This window comes from Mobula birostris, chromosome 18 (assembly GCF_030028105.1).
Source record: "Mobula birostris isolate sMobBir1 chromosome 18, sMobBir1.hap1, whole genome shotgun sequence".
NCBI classification, from domain to species: Eukaryota; Metazoa; Chordata; class Chondrichthyes; order Myliobatiformes; family Myliobatidae; genus Mobula; species Mobula birostris.
Window position 1 is genome coordinate 36,414,367 of NC_092387.1, and position 23,543 is coordinate 36,437,909.

The 23,543-nt window shown below is 42.2% G+C and overlaps 1 protein-coding gene across 1 annotated transcript in view; it reads left to right on the forward strand.

The window, feature by feature from the left end:
- Positions 1–19,031, forward strand: part of LOC140212254 (L-threonine ammonia-lyase-like) — a 45,517-nt gene extending 26,486 nt beyond the window's left edge. Inside the window, exons 9-11 of the mRNA XM_072282973.1 lie at positions 7,445–7,612; positions 8,736–8,793; positions 18,893–19,031. Coding sequence (XP_072139074.1) covers positions 7,445–7,612; positions 8,736–8,793; positions 18,893–19,000 — 334 coding nt within the window. The 3' untranslated portion in view covers positions 19,001–19,031. The remainder of the gene's footprint in view (positions 1–7,444; positions 7,613–8,735; positions 8,794–18,892) is intronic.
- The last annotated feature ends 4,512 nt before the right edge of the window (positions 19,032–23,543 follow it).

Consider the following 23,543-nt stretch of genomic DNA (forward strand, 5'->3'; position numbering starts at 1 on the left):
GCACCTTGTCAAAGGTCTTCTGAAAGTCCAAATAAACAACATCCACTGCATCCCCTTTATCTAGCCTACTTGTAATCTCTTCAAAGAATTCTGACAGGTTCGTCAGGCAGGATTTTCCCTGAAGGAAACCATGCTGACTTTGTACTATCTTGTCCATTGTCACCAAGTATTCCATCACCTCATCCCTAACAAATGACTCTAACATCTTCCCATCCACTGAGGTCAGGCTAACTGGTCTATAATTTCCTTTCTGCTGCCTTCCTCCTTTCTTAAAGAATGGAGAAACATTTGCAATTTTTCAGTCCTGTGGCACCACACCAGTGTCCAAAGATTTTTGAAAGATCATTTCTAATGCCACCACAATCTCTAACACTATCTCTTTCAGAATCCTAGGGTGCAGTTCATCTGGTCCGGGTGACTCATGTACCTTTAGGTCTTTTAGCTTTTTGAGCACCTTCTCTCTTGTAATAGTAACTGCACCCACTTCTCTTCCTTCACACACTACAACATCTGGCACACTGTTAGTGTCTTCCACAGCGAAGACTGATGCAAAATACTCATTTAGTTCATCAGCCATCTCCTTGTCCCCCATTATTATTTCTCCTGCTTCATTTTCTAGCGGTCTTATTTCCACTCTCGTTTCTCTTTTATTTTTAACATACTTGAAAAAACCTTTTACTATCCACTTTGATATTATTTGCTAGCTTGCTTTCATATTTCATCTTTTCCCTTCTAATGATTCTTTTAGTTGCTGTCTGTAGGTTTTTAGAAACTTCCCTGTCCTCTATCTTCCCACTCATGTTTGCTTTGTTGTATGCCCTCTCTTTTGCTTTTATAATAGCTTTGACTACCCTTGTCAGCCATGGTTGTACTATTTTACCACTTAAGTATTTCTTCATTTTTGGAATGCATATGTCCATATTTTTCCCAGAAACGAACACGATTACTGCTCTGCTGACATCCCCGCCAGCAGCTCCTTCCGATTTACTTTGGCCAACTCCTTTCTCATACCACTGTAATTTCCCTTACTCTATTGAAATACTGCTACATCAAACTTTACTTTTTCCATATCAAATTTCAAGTTGAATAATCATATTTTGATCACTGGTTCCTAAGGGTTCTTTTACCTTAAGCTCCCTAATCGCCTCTGGTTCATTACATACCACCCAATCCAGTATAGCTGATTCCCTAGTAGGGTCAATGACAAACTGCTCTAAAAAACCATCTCGTAGGCATTCAACAAACTCACTCTCCTGAGATCCATTACCAACCTGATTTTCCCAATCAACCTGCATGTTAAAATCTCCCATGACTACCATAATGTTGCCCTTTTAACATGCCTTTTCTATTTTCTATTGTAACCTGTTATCCATCTCCCAGCCACTGTTGGGAGGTCTGTATGTAACTGCCAACAACATCCTTTTACCCTTGCAGTTTCTTAACTCAACCCACAAGGATTCAACATCTTCCAATCCTATGTTACATCTTTCTACTGATTTGATGCCATTCTTTACCAGTAGAGCCACACCACCTCTGCCTACCTTCCTATCCCTCCGATATAACGTGTAACCTTGAACGTTCAGCTCCCAACTGCAGCCATCCTTCAGCCTTGATTCATGGATGACCACAACATCATACCTGGCAAACTGTAATAGTGCCACAAGATCACCCACCTTATCCCTTATACTACGTGCATTTAGGTTCAACATCTTGAGTACCATATTTGCTATCCTTCCTGATTCTGCATCCCTAATGTTTTGATACTTAGCCTGTTGGTTGCAACCAAGTCCCATCACTTGCCTGCCCTTCCTGACAATCTGATTGCATGCTATCTTTACTTTTTTACCATCTGTCCTATCCTGAGTTCCTTCACTCCGGTTCCCACCCCCCTGCCAAATTAGCTTAAACCCTCCCCAACAGCTCTAACAAACCTGCCCACGAGAATATTGGTCCCACTCGGGTTCAGGTGCAACCCGTCACTTTTGAACAGGTCATGCCTCCCCCAGAAGAGATCCCAATGATCCTAGAACTTATTGCATTCGGCACGAAAAGCACACCACAGCCATTTAAATGGCACAGTGGGAGGGGAGAAAAAAGATAAACAGGAAACCTCAACAGACGCTTTATTCAGAGCCGACACCTCTTCCAAGCCGAAGCCTCCTTTGAGCCAAAGCCAGTCACTTCTACTCTCACTACTGGTCTACTCCCGACAATGGCCGCTCCAGTTATCCCTTCTGTACTTTTAGTTTGCTGGTGAAAGTTGCTGGTGAACGCAGCAGGCCAGGCAGCATCTCTAGGAAGAAGTACAGTCGATGTTTCAGGCCGAGACCCTTCGTCAGGAACGTCGACTGTACCTCTTCCTAGAGATGCTGCCTGGCCTGCTGCATTCACCAGCAACTTTGATGTGTGTTGCTTGAATTTCCAGCATCTGCAGAATTCCTCGTGTTTGCGTGTACTTTTAATTTGTAGAGCTCTGTTGATACCGCTGATAGGCCCCGTACAATGGACAAACACCCTTGAAGCTCTCTTTTTAAGTAATTGCCACTGACCTGTGAGAAACACCTCCTCTTTGTAGAGCTCTGTGACACCGCTGATAGGCTCCGTACAATTTCCTCCATCTTGTAGCCATTCTGTAGGAACGTCTCATTTCCTCTGGGAGATTCTCCGGGTCTAAACTAGTTTTCGTACAGTTAATCAAAGTAGTAAGAACTACTCTACGTTGGGAGGCATGATGGTGACTGTTATTGTTGAGCTATAAGTCTACGTGAGTGTGTTTCCGATAGATGCCATGTCCAAGGCTACCGTCCGGTTTCCATTGTATTAGAATGTCCAGGAATTTTAACAAAGGTGAAGGTCTCACACTAAGTAAGAACTGGAATTCAATTGTAAACAAGGTAGGAAAGCGGAAAACTGGTTGCTTGAGGACGAACCAATCAGGCTACAGGAGTATAAATACCACCGGACTAGAATATCATCCCTGATGAAGATGGCAGAGTTGGCATCGAAATATCGGTTATAATCAATACCTGTAGCCAGCTGAAAGCCCGAGGAGAGTAATTTATTGTTTCCTCTTTTAAATTATTGGCTAGCTTACCTTCATATTTAATCTTTTTTCTCTTTATAGCTTTTTCAGTTGCCTTCTGTTGTTTTTGCTTTAAATTCCCAATTCTCTACCTCCCCATTATTTTTTGCTGTATTATATGCCCCCTCTTTTCCTTTATGCTGTCTTTGACTTTGCTTGTCAGCCATGTTTGCTTTCTTCCTTCAGAATACTTCTTCATCTTTGGGATGTATCTTTCCAGCGCCCTCTGAATTTCCCTGCAGAAACACCAGCCATTGTTGTTCTGCCATCATCCCTGCTAGTGTCCCCTTCCAATCAACTTTGGCCAGCTCCTCTCTCATGGCTCTGTAATTCCCTTTGCTCCACTGTAATACCAATACATCTGATTTTAGATTTTCCTTCTCAAGCGCAGGGTGAACTCTATAATATTATGATCACTGTCTCCTAAGGGTTCCTTTACCTTAAGCTTCCTAATCAAATCTGGATCATTACACAACACCCAAACCAGAATTGTCATTCCTCTAGTGGGCTCCATCACAAGCAGCTCTCAAAAGCGTTCTCGTAGGCATTCTACAAATGTCCTCTCTTGGAATAAAGATGTAAGTCTCGAGAAATCCTGACAATGTAATGGGATGAGGATGTTCTTCTTACTGGAAAATCTGGAATTGGGGATTACTATTTAAAAATAAAGGGTCACCTATTTATGACAGAAATGAGCCAAAATGTTTTGACATAATTTCTGTGAGTTTAAAGCCAGTAAAAAATTGCTAGGGACAATGGAAGTCAGTCCAAAAATTTGGAGACAGATCTCTGAATAGGAAAGCAGACACCCAGAAATCTACGGGAAAATTTAGCTAATTTTCAACAAGTTTCTAGACCATTATACATCATCTACAAATGCACTCCAATACTTGCCAAGCCTACTTTTGTAAAACCTTCCAAAGTTGCATCCAGGAACTCCCAGAAAGAAACATAAAAAGTGCTGGAAATACTTGGCAGATTGGTTGGGCAGCTGGAGAGTAAAACAGAGTTAATGTTTCAGATTTATGAACTTCCATCAATCTGTGAATGTTAACTCTGTTTTCTCTTCAGCTTTTCTTTGTTTAACTGTTTCATTATGCTGTCTGCATAGCTCTGAGAACTTCAGCTGTGGAGGAGCTCAAAACTAGAGCCAAACTTTAAAAAAAACAGTCCAAACTGCAATAATTTATTTTTTGTTCATTCATGAAACTCCACGTCTGCAATGTTGCAAACCATACAGAATTTTTGATTTTATTAATTTTATTTTAAGAATCTTGCATGTGGCTATTAAAATGTACTTAGAGCCAAGTAACTAAGCTGATTTATTTATCGTTGGTCAGTGGTACGACGATCAGAATCAGGTGGTCAGTGGTACGACGATCAGAATCAGGTTTATTATCACTGACATATGTTGTGCATTTTTTGGTGAACTGGTAAATGCTAGTATGACTTTTGAGTTCATGTGTATAACTATTATTACTGATTTTCATTTGATTAAGCTTCAGAGGGTGAAAGTTAATGCTGAAAATTCCCAACAATATAAATAAATTAAGAAAAGCTTTGGAACTTAAGCAAGAATTTAAAATAATTGAACAATTCAGCCCCTACTCAACAACAATTTCCAGAGATATTTTTGTCCCTGAGTCAGATTAATAAGTGAAACATGCAGGACTTGAGATAAATAACATTCAAAGGTTACACAAGGGAATAGCCAAAGTGTGGTGAATTTGTGGAATTTGTTGCCACATGCAACTGTGGAGGTCAGGTCCTTGGGGGTATTTAAGGCAGAGATTGATAGGTTCTTGTTTGGACATGACATCAAAGGTTATGGGGAGAAAGCTGGGAACTGGGGTTGAGGAGGAGAAAAAAAAAGGATCAGTTATGATTGAATGGCCGAACAGACTCAATAGGTCAGATGGCATAATTCTGTTCCTATGTCTTATGGTCTTATGGAATAGAAAAAGGAATAAGATACATTAATTGCACTGGGTGAACAAGTCCAGGAGGAAGTTCTGATGAATTTAACTGTTGGGCTGAAAGGCCTACTTTATCTAGGTAAATTCTGTGTAATCTCTTTGCAGATTCATCATTATATCTTGACTCCTATATTCTATACCTTGAGGTGAAGGCTAGAATTTCATGAGATTTCCTGATATCTTGCCTTAATATTCTGAGAATCGATATTCAAATCCCAGAGCCTTACTCCATCACCAGGTCTCCTTCCGTTCAGATCGTTCTTTTGCCTGTTACTTTTCCTAAGAATATTCATCCCTTCCCACTGGCTGACACGAGGTTATGGGAGGTTTAGTGTAACAAAGCAGCAATATGGTGGAAACAGCTGGGTTTAAAGAAGAGAGAGGATTTTGAAACTTACTTTCTGTAAGTGGAGATATGACTTCCTTCTAAACACGGGAGTCTAGGTATTAAGGTCAGGATGGGGAAAATTTTTGCTCGTAACCAAGCCACACAACAGTCTCCAGCACAGACTCATGTAAGTTAATTTCTAACATGATGGTACACTACACTGGCAGAAATTCAACAAGCACTTTGTTTGGCTCTTGTGGTTACCAAGGCTCTTGTTTGGATTTCCATTGTGCAGTGTATTTCCGTCACTTCATAATCCTTTGCCAGCAATTTATCTGATGGGAAAATACTTTTTCCATGAGGCTGTCACTGGTAATGTCAGATTTAGAGTTATGATCTTTGGACACTTGACTTTTCTATAAAAAACGGTCCATCATGAAAACATTCAGATATTTTCGTGGCAGACTCATTGCTTTAACTAAAGCAAAACATTGAATTTTCATAAATCATGAAGGCTGATCTGTCTTCATCAGTAGGTGCAGTGTCGTGACTAATACAAAATTAGTCTGTTTTCATCAATGACCAAGAGGGGTTTACCTTACCCCCTCTATGAGGAGCTACACTATGACTATTAGCATTCTGCCCTGGCTTCACCACCAAGCACAATATTGTTCAAAAGAGGACCATCCGAGGACCATTCTTCAATATTAAGGCAGCATGTTTCTCATAAGCTGATTCCCCTTTCTTCAGTACCATGGCAATAGGTGACTGGAGTGTCTTCTTACTGTGTCCCACTATCCTCAGTAAGACATTGTTCCATCTTCTCCATGGGTAAGTAAGGATACAGTTGGGGAAATAGATACTTTTCATAGATTGTTTATTCTCTTCCAGTATTACTCATGTTAGTTACCCCATTTTGTTTCCCAATCAGCAGCCACGGGTAGCTCCACTGTGCCAAGCAATATTGGTTGGTCAATTCCACTATATCAGATTTTTGTCCAGCTCTTGGTCTCTGGCAGCATTGTAACATCTGATGAATGAGGAAACCTTTCTAGCTTAAGGTTAAGATCAGATTTATTTGTCACATGTACAGTGAAATGCATTGTTTGCATCAAATCAAATCAGTGAGGAATGTGGGGGCAGCCTGCAACGTCTCCAAGGTTCTGGCTCCTGCAGAGCATGCCCACAACTTGCTAACCCTAACTCATCTCTCGTTGGAATGTAGGTGGAGAACATACAAACTCCTTACAGACAGCAGTGGGAATTGAACTCCAGTAAGTGATCACTGGTGCTGTAAAGCATTGGTGCTAACTGCTATGCTACCGTGCCACATGGTTTAAATATGAACGTGGAGAGTATACCAACTAGTTGCATCACAGCCTGGTATGGAAACACCATAGTATAGTCATAGTCATACTTTATTGATCCCGGGGGAAATTGGTTTTCCTTGCAGTTGCACCATGACCTTGAACGCCCTTGAATAGAAAAACCTACAAAGAGTAGGGGAATACAGCCCAGTCCATCATGGGTAAAGCTCTTCCCACCGTTGAGCACATCTACAAAGAGTTCTGTTATAGGAAAGTGGCATCCATCATCACAGACCTCCACCATCCAGGCTCCGCGCTCTTCTCACCGCTGACCTCAGGAAGGAGGTACAGGAGCCTTATGTCCCACACCGCCAGGTTCAGGAACAGTTATTACCTGTCAACCATCAGGCTCCAGAACCAGAGGGGTTAACTTCACTCACCCCAGTACAGAATAGATTCCACAATCTATGGACTTACTTCCAATGACTTTACAACTCATGTTATTTATTTATTTGTTATTTTGTTCTTCTTTTTGTATATGTATAATTTGATCTCTTTTGCAAATTCATTGTTTGCCTGTCTTTATTTGTGTGTAGTTTTTCATTGATTTGATTATTTCTTTATATCTACTATGAATGCCCGCAAGAAAGTGTGTCCTAGGTAGTATCTGGTGACATATACTATGAGAATAAATTTACTTTAAACTTTGAGAGGCTTTGTATGGGTTCCTTTCAATGATTTTCTCTTCCAGAGTGGTCATTCCACTTTGCAGTGGGAATTTGGATGTTCCACTGATGCGTCAGTGTCTGGACAGGGCCTTGGTTCTAGACAACAAGCTGTGCAAGTTCTCCATTCAAGTGTGTGACTGCACTGGAGATCTTGCAAAACTACTCGAGGTACTCGCCCGTGCAGAAGTAAGGTGAGTGTAGAGTGTGTGGAATTAGTTCATAAACGTACTTAGAATGTTATTATTCCTGGATTGTAACAATTATATTAAGATCCTAGAAGTCATAAAATTTTATAGCTATTTGGCCCATCAAATCCATGCTGGCTCCTTAGGCAGCAAATGACCAGCCTTAATCCCCCGGATTTTCTGTCACCCTGAAATTATTTTTCCTCAGTTACTCATCAAATTTCCTGTGGAATGCGCTGAGTGTTCACTATCCACTCAGGTAGAAAATTCCAGATCCTCACAACGTGAAAGAAAATAAATTTTCTAAGCATTCAAGGTCTTAATGTTGGTGTGCATCTGTGCTGTATGTAGATCTGTGTTTGAAAATGAGGGGGTATGGTATACAGTAGGAGCTAGTGTGAGTACGCGTATATCGGTTTGGTAATGTATTTTGAAGAAAGGTTATTTTCCAAGTGCCATCATAGGGAAGAATTCCAGTCACCTGGTCCAAGTTTCCCCGCTTTTCAGTTTGTGAGATGACCTCTGATGGTGAAAGGTTGATGTAGAGTTGTTTGAGCCATTGGGGATCATGTCATGAACTCATGCATTTCTGATATTGGCCTATTGAAAGGGTGGACATGGAAGTCATAGAATCCGCATCATAGATTTGCCTCATGTCTAAAGTCACATTTGGACATGATATCAAGCTGCTAATGGTGAATTAATTGATTTGTACCAGATTTGATGTTGTCCAAGGTGGACAACGATCAAATTCACACTAACAATCTCCTCAAACAATGTAGCTAAAATTACAAGGTAATCAAAAAAAAAAACAATTTCCATGGCAACCTTCATTCAGGAGTTTTATATTTGGACAGGAGTTTTATATTTGGAAATCTAAGTGATCCTTGTCTTAACGCGAATCCGTTTTTCTATAACACTTTTTGCAAGATGTGAGCATATTGCCACTGGTTTACTTGCATCTTCATGTACTGCTCAACAAGGCGACCAGATCAGCAGAGGTGAGCTGAAACAGTGGCCAGTTGTTCATGCATGTCAATGCTGGTAATTAACATGATTACCTGATTCATTACCTGCCCTCCATTTATTCTTTCCCCTTACATTCTCTCAATCTTTCTTTTTGCCTTAGGGTGCTGGATGTTATTCAGGAGCGCTTTTTTGTCACCTCAGCTATTTTCAACATTAAGGTAATAAAAACAATGAACAGTCACATCAGTAGGGGATGGAGGGATATGGATCATATCCAGATCAAAGGCATTTAGCTTCATTTGGCATTGTGTTCCGCACAGACATTGTGGGCCGAAGGGCCTTTTCCTGTACTTTTCTGTGTTCAGTGTGTTGAAGTCACATACTTTTCATTAATGGTTATCAGCTGGGAAAATCCAATGTACACCTGCTTTTAAATTCAGCACTGATTGAAAGGAATGAATGTTGTCCCTGACTAGAAACTAGGAAACATAAAAAAAATTATATGTTCACCACAGGGACTGAACAAGCTCAAACGCAAGAATGTTTGTGTCAGGGTAAAAACTCAACCAAGTACTTTCAGCGTGAACTGGAAGCAATTATTTTGCGTGGTCACCAGAAGAAATGGATAGCCATTCACTTCATACAGAACATTCCATTGCAGTATGAGGTGCTAAGTGTTTTAGATCAGCCATGATTTAATAATTAGATTCTAATTAAATGGTAGAAAAGCTTGAAGAGCTGAATGTCCTCTTCCTGTTTTATATGACTTAAAGACCATTTCAAACTTCTGTCAACATGTTTTAGACATTATTGCTATAAAAGCTATCAATTCGGGCGTTCAGTTAGAATCAGAATCAGATCTAATATCACTAGCCTATGTCATGAAATTTGCTGTTTTGCGGCAGCAGTACATTGCAATACATAATCATTTAAGAAAACTATAAATTGCAATCAGAAATATATATAAAAATTAAATTAAGTAAGTAGTGCAAAAAGCAAGCAAAAAAAAATAGTGAGGCCGTGTTCATGTGTTCATTGACTATTTAAAAATCTGATGGCGGAGGGGAAGAAGCTGTCCCTGAAACGTTGAGGAAACATTGATATATTAGGGGCATTTAAGGGTCTCTTAGATAAGGCACATTTTTAAAATTGATTCATTTATGGGAAGTGGGCATTGCCAGCTAAGCCAACATTTATTGCCCATCCCTAGTTGCCCTTGAGAAGGTGGTGACGAGCTGCCTTCTTGAACCGCTGCAGTCCCTGAGGTGTAGGTACACCCACAGAGCTGTTAGGGAGGGAGTTCCATGATCCTGACCCAGTGACAATGAAGGAAGAGCAATATGTTTCCAAGTCAGGATGGTGAGTGACTTGGAGGGGGATTTCCAAGTGGTGGTATTCCCAGGTATCAGCTGTTCTCATCCTTCTGGATAGTAGTGGTTGTGGGTCCGGAAGGTGCTGCCTTAGGAACTTTGAACTTTGATTGATGAAAGAAAAATGGAAGGAAGGATTGGATTAATCTTGTCGTAGATTAAAAGTTTGGCACAACATTTTAAGCTGAAGGGCCCGTACTGTGCTGTACTGCTTTACTTTCTATGTTCTATGACACCTGGGCCTACATGTTAGCTGGGCATGATACAAGTTTTAAAAGAAAAGCTACCATCAAGCAGCCACAGTAGCACTGCTAGTAGAGCTGCTGCCTCTCAGCGCCAAGAGACCCAGGTTCAATCCTAATCTCTGGTGCTGCCTGTTCTTCCTGTGATCACATGAGTTTCTTCTGGAAGCTCCAGGTTTTCTCCTACAACCTAAAGTTGTGAGGGTTGGAAGGTTAATTGCCCCTAGTGTGTAGGAGTTGATGGGAATGTAGGGGGACGATAAAACATTAATGTAGGCTCAATATAAGTGAGTAGTTGACAGAATAGACTCAGTGGGCTGTAGGATCCATTTCCAAATGTTGCTTCTTCCCCCGGCTCCATAAATGCTACAGAGATGGCACAGCTCCATGTTCCGTCATATTTTTTCCAACAAAAGTGTCATTCAATTAGATTACCATCTTATATGGTCAGGGAGACCACACAACAGAGAGGATGGATAATTTAGCTTCTTTGGTATTCTTTAGACACAAGACCATAAGACAAAGATGCAGAATTAAACCATTTGGCCCAATGAGTCTGTTCAGCCATTCCGTCATGGCTGATTTATTATCCCTCTCAACCCCATTCTTCTGCCTTCTCCCCGTAACCTTTGACACCCTTACTAATCAAGAACCTATCAACTTCCATTTTAAATATACCGAATTACTTGGCCTCCACAAATTCCACAGATTCACCACCCTATGGCTAAAGAAATTCCTCCTCATCTCTGTTCTAAAGCAACACCTTCTATTTTCAGGCTGTGTCCTCTGGTCTTGGACTGTCCCAATATTGAAAATATCCTCTTCATGTCCACGCTCCAGGCCTATCAACGTTCAATAGGTTTCAATGAGATCCCTCCCCTGTCCCCCATTCTCCTAAACTCCAGTGAGAAAAGGCCCAGAGCCATCAAGCACTCCTCATCTATCAATCCTTTCATCCCCAGGATCATTCTTGTTAACCTCCTCTGGATCCACTCCAGTGCCAGCACATCCATCCTTAGATATGGGGCTCAAATCTGCTTACAGTACTCCAAATGTGGCCTGACCAATGTGTTATAAAGCCTCAGTATTACATCCTTGCTTTTATATTCTATTCCTCACAAAATGAATGCTAACAATACAAACAACAGGAATTCTGCAGATGCTGGAAATTCAAGCAACACACATCAAAGTTGCTGGTGAACGCAGCAGGCCAGGCAGCATCTGTAGGAAGAGGTGCAGTCGATGTTTCAGGCCGAGACCCTTCGTCAGCACTAACTGAAGGAAGAGTGAGTAAGGGATTTGAAAGTTGGAGGGGGAGGAGGAGATCCAAAATGATAGGAGAAGACAGGAGGGGGAGGGGTAGAGCCAAGAGCTGGACAGGTGATTGGCAAAAGGGATATGAGAGGATCATGGGACAGGAGGTCTGGGAAGAAAGACGGGGGGGGGGACCCAGAGGATGGGCAGGAGGTATATTCAGAGGGACAGAGGGAGAAAAAGGAGAGTGAGAGAAAGAATGTGTGCATAAAAATAAGTAACAGATGGGGTACGAGGGGGAGGTCACATCGGGAGCACCGGACGCAGTATAACCTTACACTTCCTCCCTTACCACCATTCAGGGCCCCAAACAGTCCTTCCAGGTGAGGCAACACTTCACCTGTGAGTCGACTGGGGTGATATACTGCGTCCGGTGCTCCCGATGCGGCCTTCTATATATTGGCGAGACCCGACACAGACTGGGAGATCGTTTCGCTGAACACCTACACTCTGTCCGCCAGAGAAAGCAGGATCTCCCAGTGGCCACACATTTTAATTCCACATCCCATTCCCATTCTGATATGTCTATCCACGGCCTCCTCTACTGTAAAGATGAAGCCACACTCAGGTTGGAGGAACAACACCTTATATTCCGTCTGGGTAGCCTCCAACCTGATGGCATGAACATCGACTTCTCTAACTTCCGCTAAGGCCCCACCTCCCCCTCGTACCCCATCTGTTACTTATTTTTATGCACGCATTCTTTCTCTCACTCTCCTTTTTCTCCCTCTGTCCCTCTGAATATACCTCTTACCCATCCTCTGGGTCCCCCCCCCCTTGTCTTTCTTCCCGAACCTCCTGTCCCATGATCCTCTTGTATCCCCTTTTGCCAATCACCTGTCCAGCTCTTGGCTCCATCCCTCCCCCTCCTGTCTTCTCCTATCATTTTGGATCTCCCCCTCCCCCTCCAACTTTCAAATCCCTTACTCACTCTTCCTTCAGTTAGTCCTGACGAAGGGTCTCGGCCTGAAACGTCGACTGCACCTCTTCCTACAGATACTGCCTGGCCTGCTGCGTTCACCAGCAACTTTGATGTGTGTTGCTAACAATTCATTTGCCTTTGCTTACTATTGACTCAAACAGAAAGTTAACCTTTAGGGAATCATACATTAGGACTCCCAAGTCCCTTTGCACCTCTGATTTCTGAATTTGCTCCCAGTTTAGAAAGTAGTCTATACCTTTATTCCTTCTACCAAAGTACATGACCATTCATTCCATACACTGTATTCCATCTGTCACTACTTTGTCCATTGCCCAAATCTGTTCCAGTCTTTCTGCAGACTCTTCTTCCTCAGCACTACCTGCCACTCCATCTACTTTTGTAACATCCAAAAATGTGGCCACAAGCTCACCAATTCCATCGTCCAGATCATTAACATATAATATGAAAAGTAGTGGACCCGACACCGGCCTCTCTGGAACACCAATAGCCACTAGCAGCCAACCACTCTTTGCCTTCTACCAGTAGGACATGCCTTAAGCTTGTTGAAATAATAAATACATGAAGTAAACACAAAATAATCTGCAGATGCTGGGGTCAAAGCAACACTCACAACACGCTGGAGGAACTCAGCAGGCCGGGCAGCATCCGTGGAAACGTCGACCGATCTTTTCCACGGATGCTGCCGGCCCAAATAAATGAAGTAATTAGGAGCCCTCCTTGGCAGGTTAGGCTATTCTCTCTAAGGAGTCAATGTCCGCTAATGGCTTACCTCCATCTTCTGTGCTCTTGGCCACATGTCAATTACATTCTGAGAAATTCGCAGTAACACTAACAAGTCAGTCATAGAGTACACACCAGCAAATTGAAGTGTTGTCTGCTTAAGCTTCCCATCAGGCTGATAAAGATTTGGCTGCGTCTTGATCACTCATAAAACACATAACATTGGCATGCTCTCCCATAATAATTATTTACAGATAACTATTTCCATCTGGTACCAGAAATATCCACTGCTTCATTGCCATTAGTCTGCATGCAGTTACTCGCCATTTTATGAAGGAAAATAAAATTACCTCACTTTCTGTAATTTCTTTTGAGGCCCCATGAACTTAGTGCTGTTAATCAGGAGACTGCCACAACACGTTCAACTTATGTTATCATTACCTGGGAGTTTGAGAACCTTGACGATGCAACTGGTCACTGTAACCCCCTTGCTGAAACCGTCAGGTGACATCTATTACTGCTGGGGCTGGTTGCTGTTCCACACATAACATCTGCAACATGTATAGGATCGGTAATGGTTAAGATTGTGCCCTGTAACAGTTCCCATGTGTAACATCTGTTACTGTTGGACTGTGAGCACTATTACTTTACATTAGTGTTTCCCACCTTTTTTAGCCCAACGCCCCCTTACAGCACTTTCATTGTTACGAACGACCCCCACTAAAGCACCATCATACTTGTCAAGCAACATACATCAAGGTTGCTGGTGAACGCAGCAGGCCAGGCAGCATCTCTAGGAAGAGGTACAGTCGACGTTTCAGGCCGAGACCCTTCGTCAGGACTAACTTAAGGAAGAGCTAGTAAGAGATTTGAAAGTGGGAGGGAGAGAGGGAGATCCAAAATGATAGGAGAAGACAGGAGGGGGAGGGATGGAGCCAAGAGCTGGACAGGTGATTGGCAAAAGGGATATGAGAGGATCATGGAACAGGAGGCCCAGGGAGAAGGAAAAGGGGGAGGGGGGGAAAAAACCCAGAGGATGGGTTGACCTAATCAGTTCCCCTCTACTAGTCCAGTCCCTATATACAAACATACTTCCATCCCCCATCAAGAAGGTCTCAAAGCTCTCCGCTTCTTTTTGGATTCCAGACCTAATCAGTTCCCCTCTACCACCACTCTGCTCCGTCTAGCAGAATTAGTCCTTACTCTTAATAATTTCTCCTTTGGCTCCTCCCACTTCCTCCAAACTAAAGGTGTAGCTATGGGCACCCGTATGGGTCCTAGCTATGCCTGTCTTTTTGTTGGCTTTGTGGAACGATCTATGTTCCAAACCTATTCTGGTATTTGTCCCCCACTTTTCCCTTGCTACATTGATGACTGCATTGGCACTGCTTCCTGCACGCATGCTGAGCTCGTTGAGTTCATTAACTTTGCCTCCAACTTTCACCCTGTCCTCAAGTTTACCTGGTCCATTTCTGACACCTCCCTCCCCTTTCTAGATCCTTCTGTCTCAATCTCTGGAGACAGCTTATCTACTGATGTCTACTATAAGCCTACTGACTCTCACAGCTATCTGGACTATTCCTCTTCTCACCCTGTCTCTTGCAAAAATGTCATCCCCTTCTCACAATTCCTCCGTCTCCGCTGCATCTGCTCTTAGGATGAGGCTTTTCATTCCCGGATGAGGGAGATGTCCTCCTTTTTTAAAGAAAGGGGCTTCCCTTCCTCCACCATCAACTCTGCTCTCAAACGCATCTCCCCCATTTCACGCACATCTGCTCTCACTCCATCCTCCCGTCACCCCACTAGGAATAGGGTTCCTCTGGTTTTCACCTACCATCCCACCAGCCTCCGGGTCCAACATATTATTCTCCGTAATTTCCGCCACCTCCAACGGGATCCCACCACTAAGCACATCTTTCCCTCCCCCCGTCTCTCTGCTTTCCGCAAGAATCGCTCCCTACGCAACTCCCTTGTCCATTCATCCCCCCCCCCATCCCTCCCCACTGATCTCCCTCCTGGCACTTATCCTTGTAAGCGGAACAAGTGCTACACATGCCCTTACACTTCCTCCCTTACCACCATTCAGGGCCCCAGGCAGTCCTTCCAGGTGAGGTGACACTTCACCTGTGAGTCGGCTGGGGTGATATACTGTGTCCGGTGCTCCTGATATGGCCTTCTATATATTGGGGAGACCTGACGCAGACTGGGAGATCATTTTGCTGAACACCTACGCTCTGTCCGCCAGAGAAAGCAGGATCTCCCAACGGCCACACATTTTAATTCCACATCCCATTCCCATTCTGATATGTCTATCCACGGCCTCCTCTACTATCAAGATGAAGCCACACTCAGGTTGGAGGAACAACACCTTATATTCCGTCTGGGTAGCCTCCAACCTGATGGCATGAACATTGACTTCTCTAACTTCTGCTAATGCCCCACCTCCCTCTCATACCCCAACCGTTATTTATTTATATACACACATCCTTTCTCTCTCTCTGTCCCTCTCACTATACCCCTTGCCCATCCTCTGGGTTTTTCCTCCCCTCCCCCTTTTCCTTCTCCCTGGGCCTCCTGTCCTATGATCCTCTCATATCCCCTTTTGCCAATCACCTGTCCAGCTCTTGGCTCCATCCCTCCCCCTCCTGTCTTCTCCTATCATTTTGGATCTCCCTCTCCTGCTCCCGCTTTCAAATCTCTTACTAGCTCTTCCTTCAGTTAGTCCTGACGAAGGGTCTCGGCCCAAAACGTCAACTGTACCTCTTCCTAGAGATGCTGTCTGGCCTGCTGCGTTCACCAGCAACTTTGATGTGTGTTGCTTGGATTTCCAGCATCTGCAGAATTCCTCGTGTTTACATCATACTTGTCAACGCTCCTCTTAGGCACAACGCACTTTCTGGCGCCCCCATAGTGTAAAAATATGTCTATCATATGCCACACATGAGGCCACTGAACAAGGTAAAATCTTTTGGCGTTACAGGAAAGATACTAGCATGCATAGTGAAATGGCTGACAGGCAGGCGGGAGCAAGTGGGAATAAAAGGGGCCTTTTCTGGTTGGCTGCCAGTGACTAGTTGTGTTCCTCAGGGGTCAGTATTGAGACCACTGCTTTTCACATTGTTTGTCAATGATTTAGATGATAGAATTGAATGCTTTGTGGCAAAAGTTTGTGGATGATACGAAGTTAGGTGGAGGGGTAGATAGTACTAAGGGAGCAATGCGATTGCAGAAGGAGGACTTAGACAAATTGGAAGAATGGGCAAAAAGTGGCAGATGGAAGACAGTGCTGGGAAATGTGTGATAACACATTTTGGTAAAAGGAACAATGGTGTGGACTATCATCTAAACGGGGAGAAGGTTCAAACATCAGGGGTGCAGAGGGACTTGGAAGCCCTCTTGCAAGACTCCCAAAAGATTAATTTACAGGTTGAGTCTGTGGAAAAGAAGGCAGGTGCAATGTTGGCATTTATTTCAAGGGGAATAGAATTTAAAAGCAAGGAGGTAATGCTGAGCCTTTATAAGACACAAGTCAGGCTGCACTTGGAGTATTGTCAACAGTTTTGGGCCTTACACCTCAGAAAGGATGTGTTGTCATTGGAGGGAGTCCAGAGGAGGTTCATGGGGATGATTCCAGGAATGAAGGGGCTAACATATGAGGAGCATTTGGCAGCTTTGGCCTGTATTCACTGGAATTTAGAAGAATGCAAGGGATCTCATTGAAACCTACCGAATGTTGAAAGGACTAGATAAGGTGGATGTGGAGAGGACGTTTCCTATGGTGGGCGTATCCAGAACTAGAGGGCACAGCCTCAGAATTGAGGTGCAATACTTTAGAACAGAGGAAAGGAGAATTTTTTTTAGCCAGAGAGTGATAGATCTCTGTCACTGACTGCTATGGAGGCCAAGTCCATGCGTATGTTTAAGGCAGAAGCGCATCAGTCAGAGCATCAAAGGATATGGTGAGAAGACAGGTGTATGGGGTTGAGTGGGATCTGAGATCAGCCATGATGGAATGTGGAGCAGACTCAATGGGCTGAATGGCCTAATTCTGCTCCTATGTCTTATGGTCTTATGGAAACTAGCTCTTGGCATGATACTGCCTGAACCGTGGCTAAAGGTAAGCTTAACAATTTCGCTCTCTCCATCATAGCATTCCGTATCTGTTCATCTCAAAGGCACAAGGGACTATTATCATTTAAAATTTAACTATTCCTGTTCATCTCAGTACTTCCTCTGTGATACAGTACCGTGCAAAAGTCTTAGGCACATATATATAGCTGGGGTACCTAAGAAATTTGCATTTTATGTATTGCACTGTACTGCAACCACAAAAAACAAATTTCATGACATATGTGAGTGATGATAAACTCGATTCTGATATGGGTCTCTATTGTGGACTGACTCTAGGAAGGGGGCAGGGAGAGGGGAATCGCAGTTGGGGAAAGGGAAAGGGAAGCATCAGAGAGATATTCTGTAATGATCAATAAATCAATTGTTTGGAGTCAAACGAGCTTGCCTGTTATCTCAGGGCTGGGTGTGTTTGCATCCACATCATCTGCCCCACCCCTGCACCCCTTCTCAGCCATCTGTCCCACATCCCTCTCACCGCACTCCACTCTCTCAATTCCCAACATCCATTGCTCCCACTAGATTTACAATCTCACTCCCCACTCCACCTTGTCAAGTTCAGTACTGTGCTAAAGTGTAAGGCACCCCAATGATATATATGTGCCTAAGACTTTTGCACAGTACAATAGATCGCAGTGATTTTCAAGACACACAAATGAGTATTGCTTGTGAATTTATGGACAAGTCTCTCTCAATGATTGCTAATGCTGGAGCTCGGATGCTGAGTTAGGAGATCTCAGACAGTGCTACAAATGTCATATTAGGTTCTAGCAGATCTGGGATAGGAAGGGAAAATCCAACAGGGCTCCCACTCCACAAAGTCCCTACTGGAGAAGGAGATCAGAGGACTTGAGATGACACAATTAACTAATTGAAGAATATAGGCAGCATCTCTTGCCATCTAATTAAACTGTGAGCTTCTCAGTATCATGTATCTTTATTTGCTCCAATTTTGTTACCTCTGATAGTGTCCCATTTAAATTACAATGGATTCTCAATACAGAGCTGTTAGATGACTGGTGACTCTTTCGTAACCAAGGACCTACCGATTATCCATCTTTGGGTCTCTTAAATGAACTTCCCCCTTCACATTATGAGTGTAAACCACCTGCCTATCAACCCATAATTTATCTGGCAAGAGAGCAATGAAGTATTTTGGTGTTCCAGCAGTCAGAGGGAATAAGATAATTGGTGGGTGCAATTCCCTTTGGTTGACCAGGGCATAGGTGTGGGAACTTTGACTGAATAAAACTTGATGCATCCCAAAACCAAGTAACCAAATAACCTGCTAATCTGTGACCCTAAATGGTTGTCTAAGTGTGCCCACACTGAGCACCTTTCAGAAACTGATAGGGATTGGAGTGGTATCAAGCATCTCCAATTTCTTTCCACTTTATCCAGACTCTAAGCTAAATAATTCCTCCCCTAATTCTTTCCACCTCTTTCTAAGATTTGTAAACCTGTGTACAAGCCTTTGGTCTTTTCTCCCAGTATTAATTGCTTTGGCTGATTATGTTGTGTAAAGCATCTTGTTAAAAGGTACAAAATAAATGCAAGTTACTGTAGATGGTCAATGTCACAACCTGCTTGGTTCTTTCAGGTCACGTGTGTTATCGAGGTCCGAGACAGATCGCAAATGGTGCAGGTGGAGAGAACGTTGAGGGAACGCTACACCACGTTCACCTGGCAGGAACAGTCTGAAGACTGAGATGGAGAAAAGAAAGTAAAGGTTGCTACAGGCAGAGAACAATGTCTGGCACATGGTGCTTTTCACTTGTAGTTTAGGCAGCCTGTCTCTGTGGTTGGTCATTTCTGATGAGCCATTGCAGGTAATGCCATCTTGCCAACCATAGCAAGGTCGGCCTTTTCTCAGTGTCAGCTGCGACACAATTCTCACCTATGAGTTAGAAGCCCCACAAAGAGACTAGAGCACAAAATCCAGGCTGAAACTCGAGTGCAGCACTGAGGAAGTGCAGCATTGGCAGAAGTACAATTGTTTGATGTGAAATAGAAATGAAGCCTTGTCTTTTCTCAGTTGGATGTATACTCTTAAGTACAAGTCTTCTGAAGACCAATGGGTTTTGCCATTGTGTCCTGGTCTTGACTTACTCATCATTACATTACAATTTATGGGACCTTGATTGGAATGCATTCTAGGCAAAAGAAAATGGGGAAACATTTCTGAAGGATGGATACTTGGTTCACACTTCTGAAGCAGATATCAGAGTATTGAGCATGGATCAGGAATTGCACAGAGCCAAGTTCATCCTATTGTAATACACAATATCAATCAAATGCATGTCTGCACTTCATTGTAACTGATTTTTGAAAGCATTTTCAGTGTCAGTATCAAAGGTTTAACTTTAGATATGATGTAAGTCATGTTAGCTCTGTGATGTACAAAAGGACAGTTTTGCGTCCCACTGGTCAATGAAATGGAACATTGGGAGAAATATATACCGTTTTACGCTGTTGCTTGAAGGCAAAATTGCCCCTCATTTACTGATAGAGCACAGAGGGAGGGATGGAGAGGGCAAGGATGAGAGTACAAGTGGGGGTGGGTAGAGAGAGAGAGTGAGAAAGAAAGATAGAAAACGAGAAGAAAGAGGGAGAGAGAAAGAGTATTACTATAGTGTAAAAAGAATCGAGAGGTTTCTCAACTCTGTGATTTTTGTTTCATTCTTTACAGAAGTTACGGACAATCAACATCAAAGTGATTTGTCACTCACTAAAAGATCTTAATGTTTTAGAAAAAATCTAAAATACTGAAAAGGCTAGAAATGGAACACAAGAAGCTAACATCTGGGGAACATTCAATTGGCCACTCTGCCTTTACATACAAGATGGAAGAAGTGGTCCCAACAGCGTCCATTCCTGATCTGGGTAAAACATGCTCACTTACCTATAGCAACCTTTCCAGGCCAACCTTGGAGGAAACCCCAGCAGATTTTTGTACAGCAGAAAGAAAAGCATCAACTAGGACAACCAAGATGAGAAGTGACATTAAAGTCAGAAAGACTTCTGAACTGCTCAGAACATAATCTTTAAAAACATTCTGAATGTTTCTATTACATTCAAAAATATAGCAAATAAATAATTTCTTAACAATTCATGATAAGACTTAAAACATCTCTCAAAATTAATAACCTATAGGATTTTTTTTTCAAATTAACAAGCAAGTGCCCAGATCTTCCACATTTATTCTACCATATTAAATCCAGTAGTCATGAAAAAAAGTAAAACGAAGTGCTTACATTAGTAATTGTAGTTTTGATCTTTGCTTGTAGAAATATCATCTCAACATTGCTGATTATGAGTTCCAATCTCTCCCAATATCAGTTCTACCAGAAAATGTTTCACAGGCTGGAGAAAATACCAGAATAAAATTCAGGTTAAAAATGAAAAAAAAATCAGTGGGAAAACACCCCTTACATTATCTCAGTCTGATCCTCAGTCCAGGTGATAGAATCATAGAAAATTTACAACACAGGAGACTACTTAGCATATTGTGTCCATGTCAGTCCAGAAAAAGTGACCCAGTTCAATACCACCTTTCTGTACAAGGTCCAGATCTTTGAGTGTACATGCTGATTGCCTCTCCAATCTTTCCAGCTATTACTTTAAATCTACGTCTCCAAGTTTTGACTTCTTCCTACTTATTCTGTGTATGCCTCATAATTTTATTGACTCCACTTAAGTCTCCATTCAGCCTCTTCTGTCCCAATAAAAAGAAAGCCAGTTTAACCAATCTTCCGTAACCGCAAAAACCTTCCAACCACAGGCAACATCTTCATAATTGTCACCTGAAATCTCTCCAGTGCAATCATATCTTTGCTGCCAAGTAGTAATCAGAACTGTATGCAGTACCAATTAATAATGTACATAATTCTAGAAATAAACTGTTGGTATATTTTATGGCTGTATGCCTTTTAATTACCTTATTAAGTTGGCATAATACTTTAAGAATTATACACATGCACTCCTGGATCTCTCTGTTCCTTCACACCATTCAATATCCTTCTATTTATTGTATTCTCCTTTGCCTAATTGCACTTTCCAAGACCCATGTCCTCTTTCTTCACGGGATTAATTTACATTTGCTAATTTTATGCTCAAGTGACCAGATGATCTGTATCTTTCCGCAGTCTAAAACTTTCTTTCTATCAACCACTTGGCCAACATTTATAGTATCTGCAAACTTCCATATCATGCCCCTTACAATTATATCTAAATCATTAACATATGTTCCAAAAGTAAGTTCCTTCTGTAATTACAAGGTAATTGTGGGTAAATTACTAGATAATTAACCCACAATAGTTCACAGGTTTGCAGCAAATCTCTGGGAGAACACCCAAATTTCGAGCTTGAAAACAAGTGCATAGAAGAGCCGACAGGTTCACGAGCAAGAGTTGATTGTGGAGCTCACTGGAAAATGGCGGAGAGAGAGAACATCAAGGAAAGAGCCAAGCCATTGAAGGAAGTTTTTGGCGAGAGTGGAAGTGAACTAGAGATGGAGGTCGGTGGGAAAGAGGAACAGAATGGAAAGAAGAAGAAAAGAAAGCAAAGGTACGAGATATCAACTTCTGAGGAGCCAGCGGATGATCAAAACAGGACAGCAAAACAATGGAAAGAAGATGAGATTAAAGCAATTATAAAACTAAGTGAAGATGGGGTGTCTTTTGGTGATTGGAACCCAATTTGTTTGACAAAGATGCTCAACAAAATTATAGGCAAGATTAAAAGAGCAAAGATTTTACGAAATGGATCGCTATTAGTGATTTGTCGGGATAGTGCTTAGCAAAGCAAAGTGATAAGATTAAGTAAAATAGACGGCAAAGAAGTACAATGCTCAGTACCCAACAATAGAAAATGGACTAGAGGAGTTATTTCGGGGATACCAACAAAAGTTACTATGGATGAGATTAAACAGAACGTAAAAGGAGCAAACACACACAAAAATTGCTGGTGAATGCAGCAGGCCAGGCAGCATCTCTAGGAAGAGGTACAGTCAACATTTTGGGCCAAGACCCTTCCTCAGGACTCACAGGCAGTCCTGGCCTGCTGCATTCACCAGCAACTTTTGTGTGTGTTGCTGGAAATTCCAGCATCTGCAGGTTTCCTCATGTTTGCATAAAAGGAGCAAAAATTATTGAGGCTAAACGTTTGAAAGTTACAAGAAATGGGAAAAAGTGTGATAGTTTATTGGTAATGATTAACTTTGATGAAGCGAGATTGCCGACTAACGTTTACTTAGGGTATATGTGTTATGAGGTTAGAATATATATACCACCGCCTTTAAGATGCTATAAATGTCAGAAGTTCGGGCACATTGCGGCGGTCTGCAGAGGAAAACAAAGATGTGGGAGATGCGCTGGAGAACATGAATATGGGAAATGTGAAGCGGGAGCTAGGCTGAAATGCTGCAATTGTGGCGAGGAACACAGCGCAGCTTATCGAGGGTGCATTTATAGCAAGAAGGCGACTGAGATACAATATGTAAAAGTAACTCAAGGAATCAGTTATGCAGAGGGAGTGAAAGAACTTGATGAAAAAAGGCTGTCAAGCAAACAAATACAGGGAATAATAAACTGGTGAATTGTGAGGGCTGTAATATGAAAAATAAAGATACACTATTAATGAGTAGAAAAGAGTGCGTACTTTTTATGGTGGATGCAATTAATTGTTCAGCGCAAACAAACAAAAGGACTGAAAAAATTAAAATTATAGTCAAGTCTGCAGAAAAGTATCTTGGTGTTAAAGGGATTAGGTGGGAAGAAGTCAAAGAAACACTGAATGGAGGATCCAACAGTTCACAGGCAGGGGAGATGGAATCTTGATGGCAGTATATTTATTGCAAATAGTCAAGAATGTAATAAATATGTTTCAGAACTTCAGGAAAATCCTCAGATTTTACAGTTGAAGCCCAGGGTAAATGTGCAGAACTCCAACAACAAATAGAAGTACCCGACAAGAACAACTGTGAGTTGGAAAGAGATTGGAAAATGGAGGAAATTATTACAAGGATACAAAACGGAAAAGGAATGTGTTGCAAAGTGAATTATCCACATTCAGATTATAAAATGAAAACATGGAAGCAAATGAAGAAGGACTCCGAGGTCTCAGTAAACAACTGCAGGCTACGATCCAAGAAAAGGAAAACCTGAAAAAGCAGATAGACTTGGGAAAACAGCAATTTTAAAAGTATAACCTGCGATAATTACTATTCTTTAAAAAGACGATTTTAGTCTTAC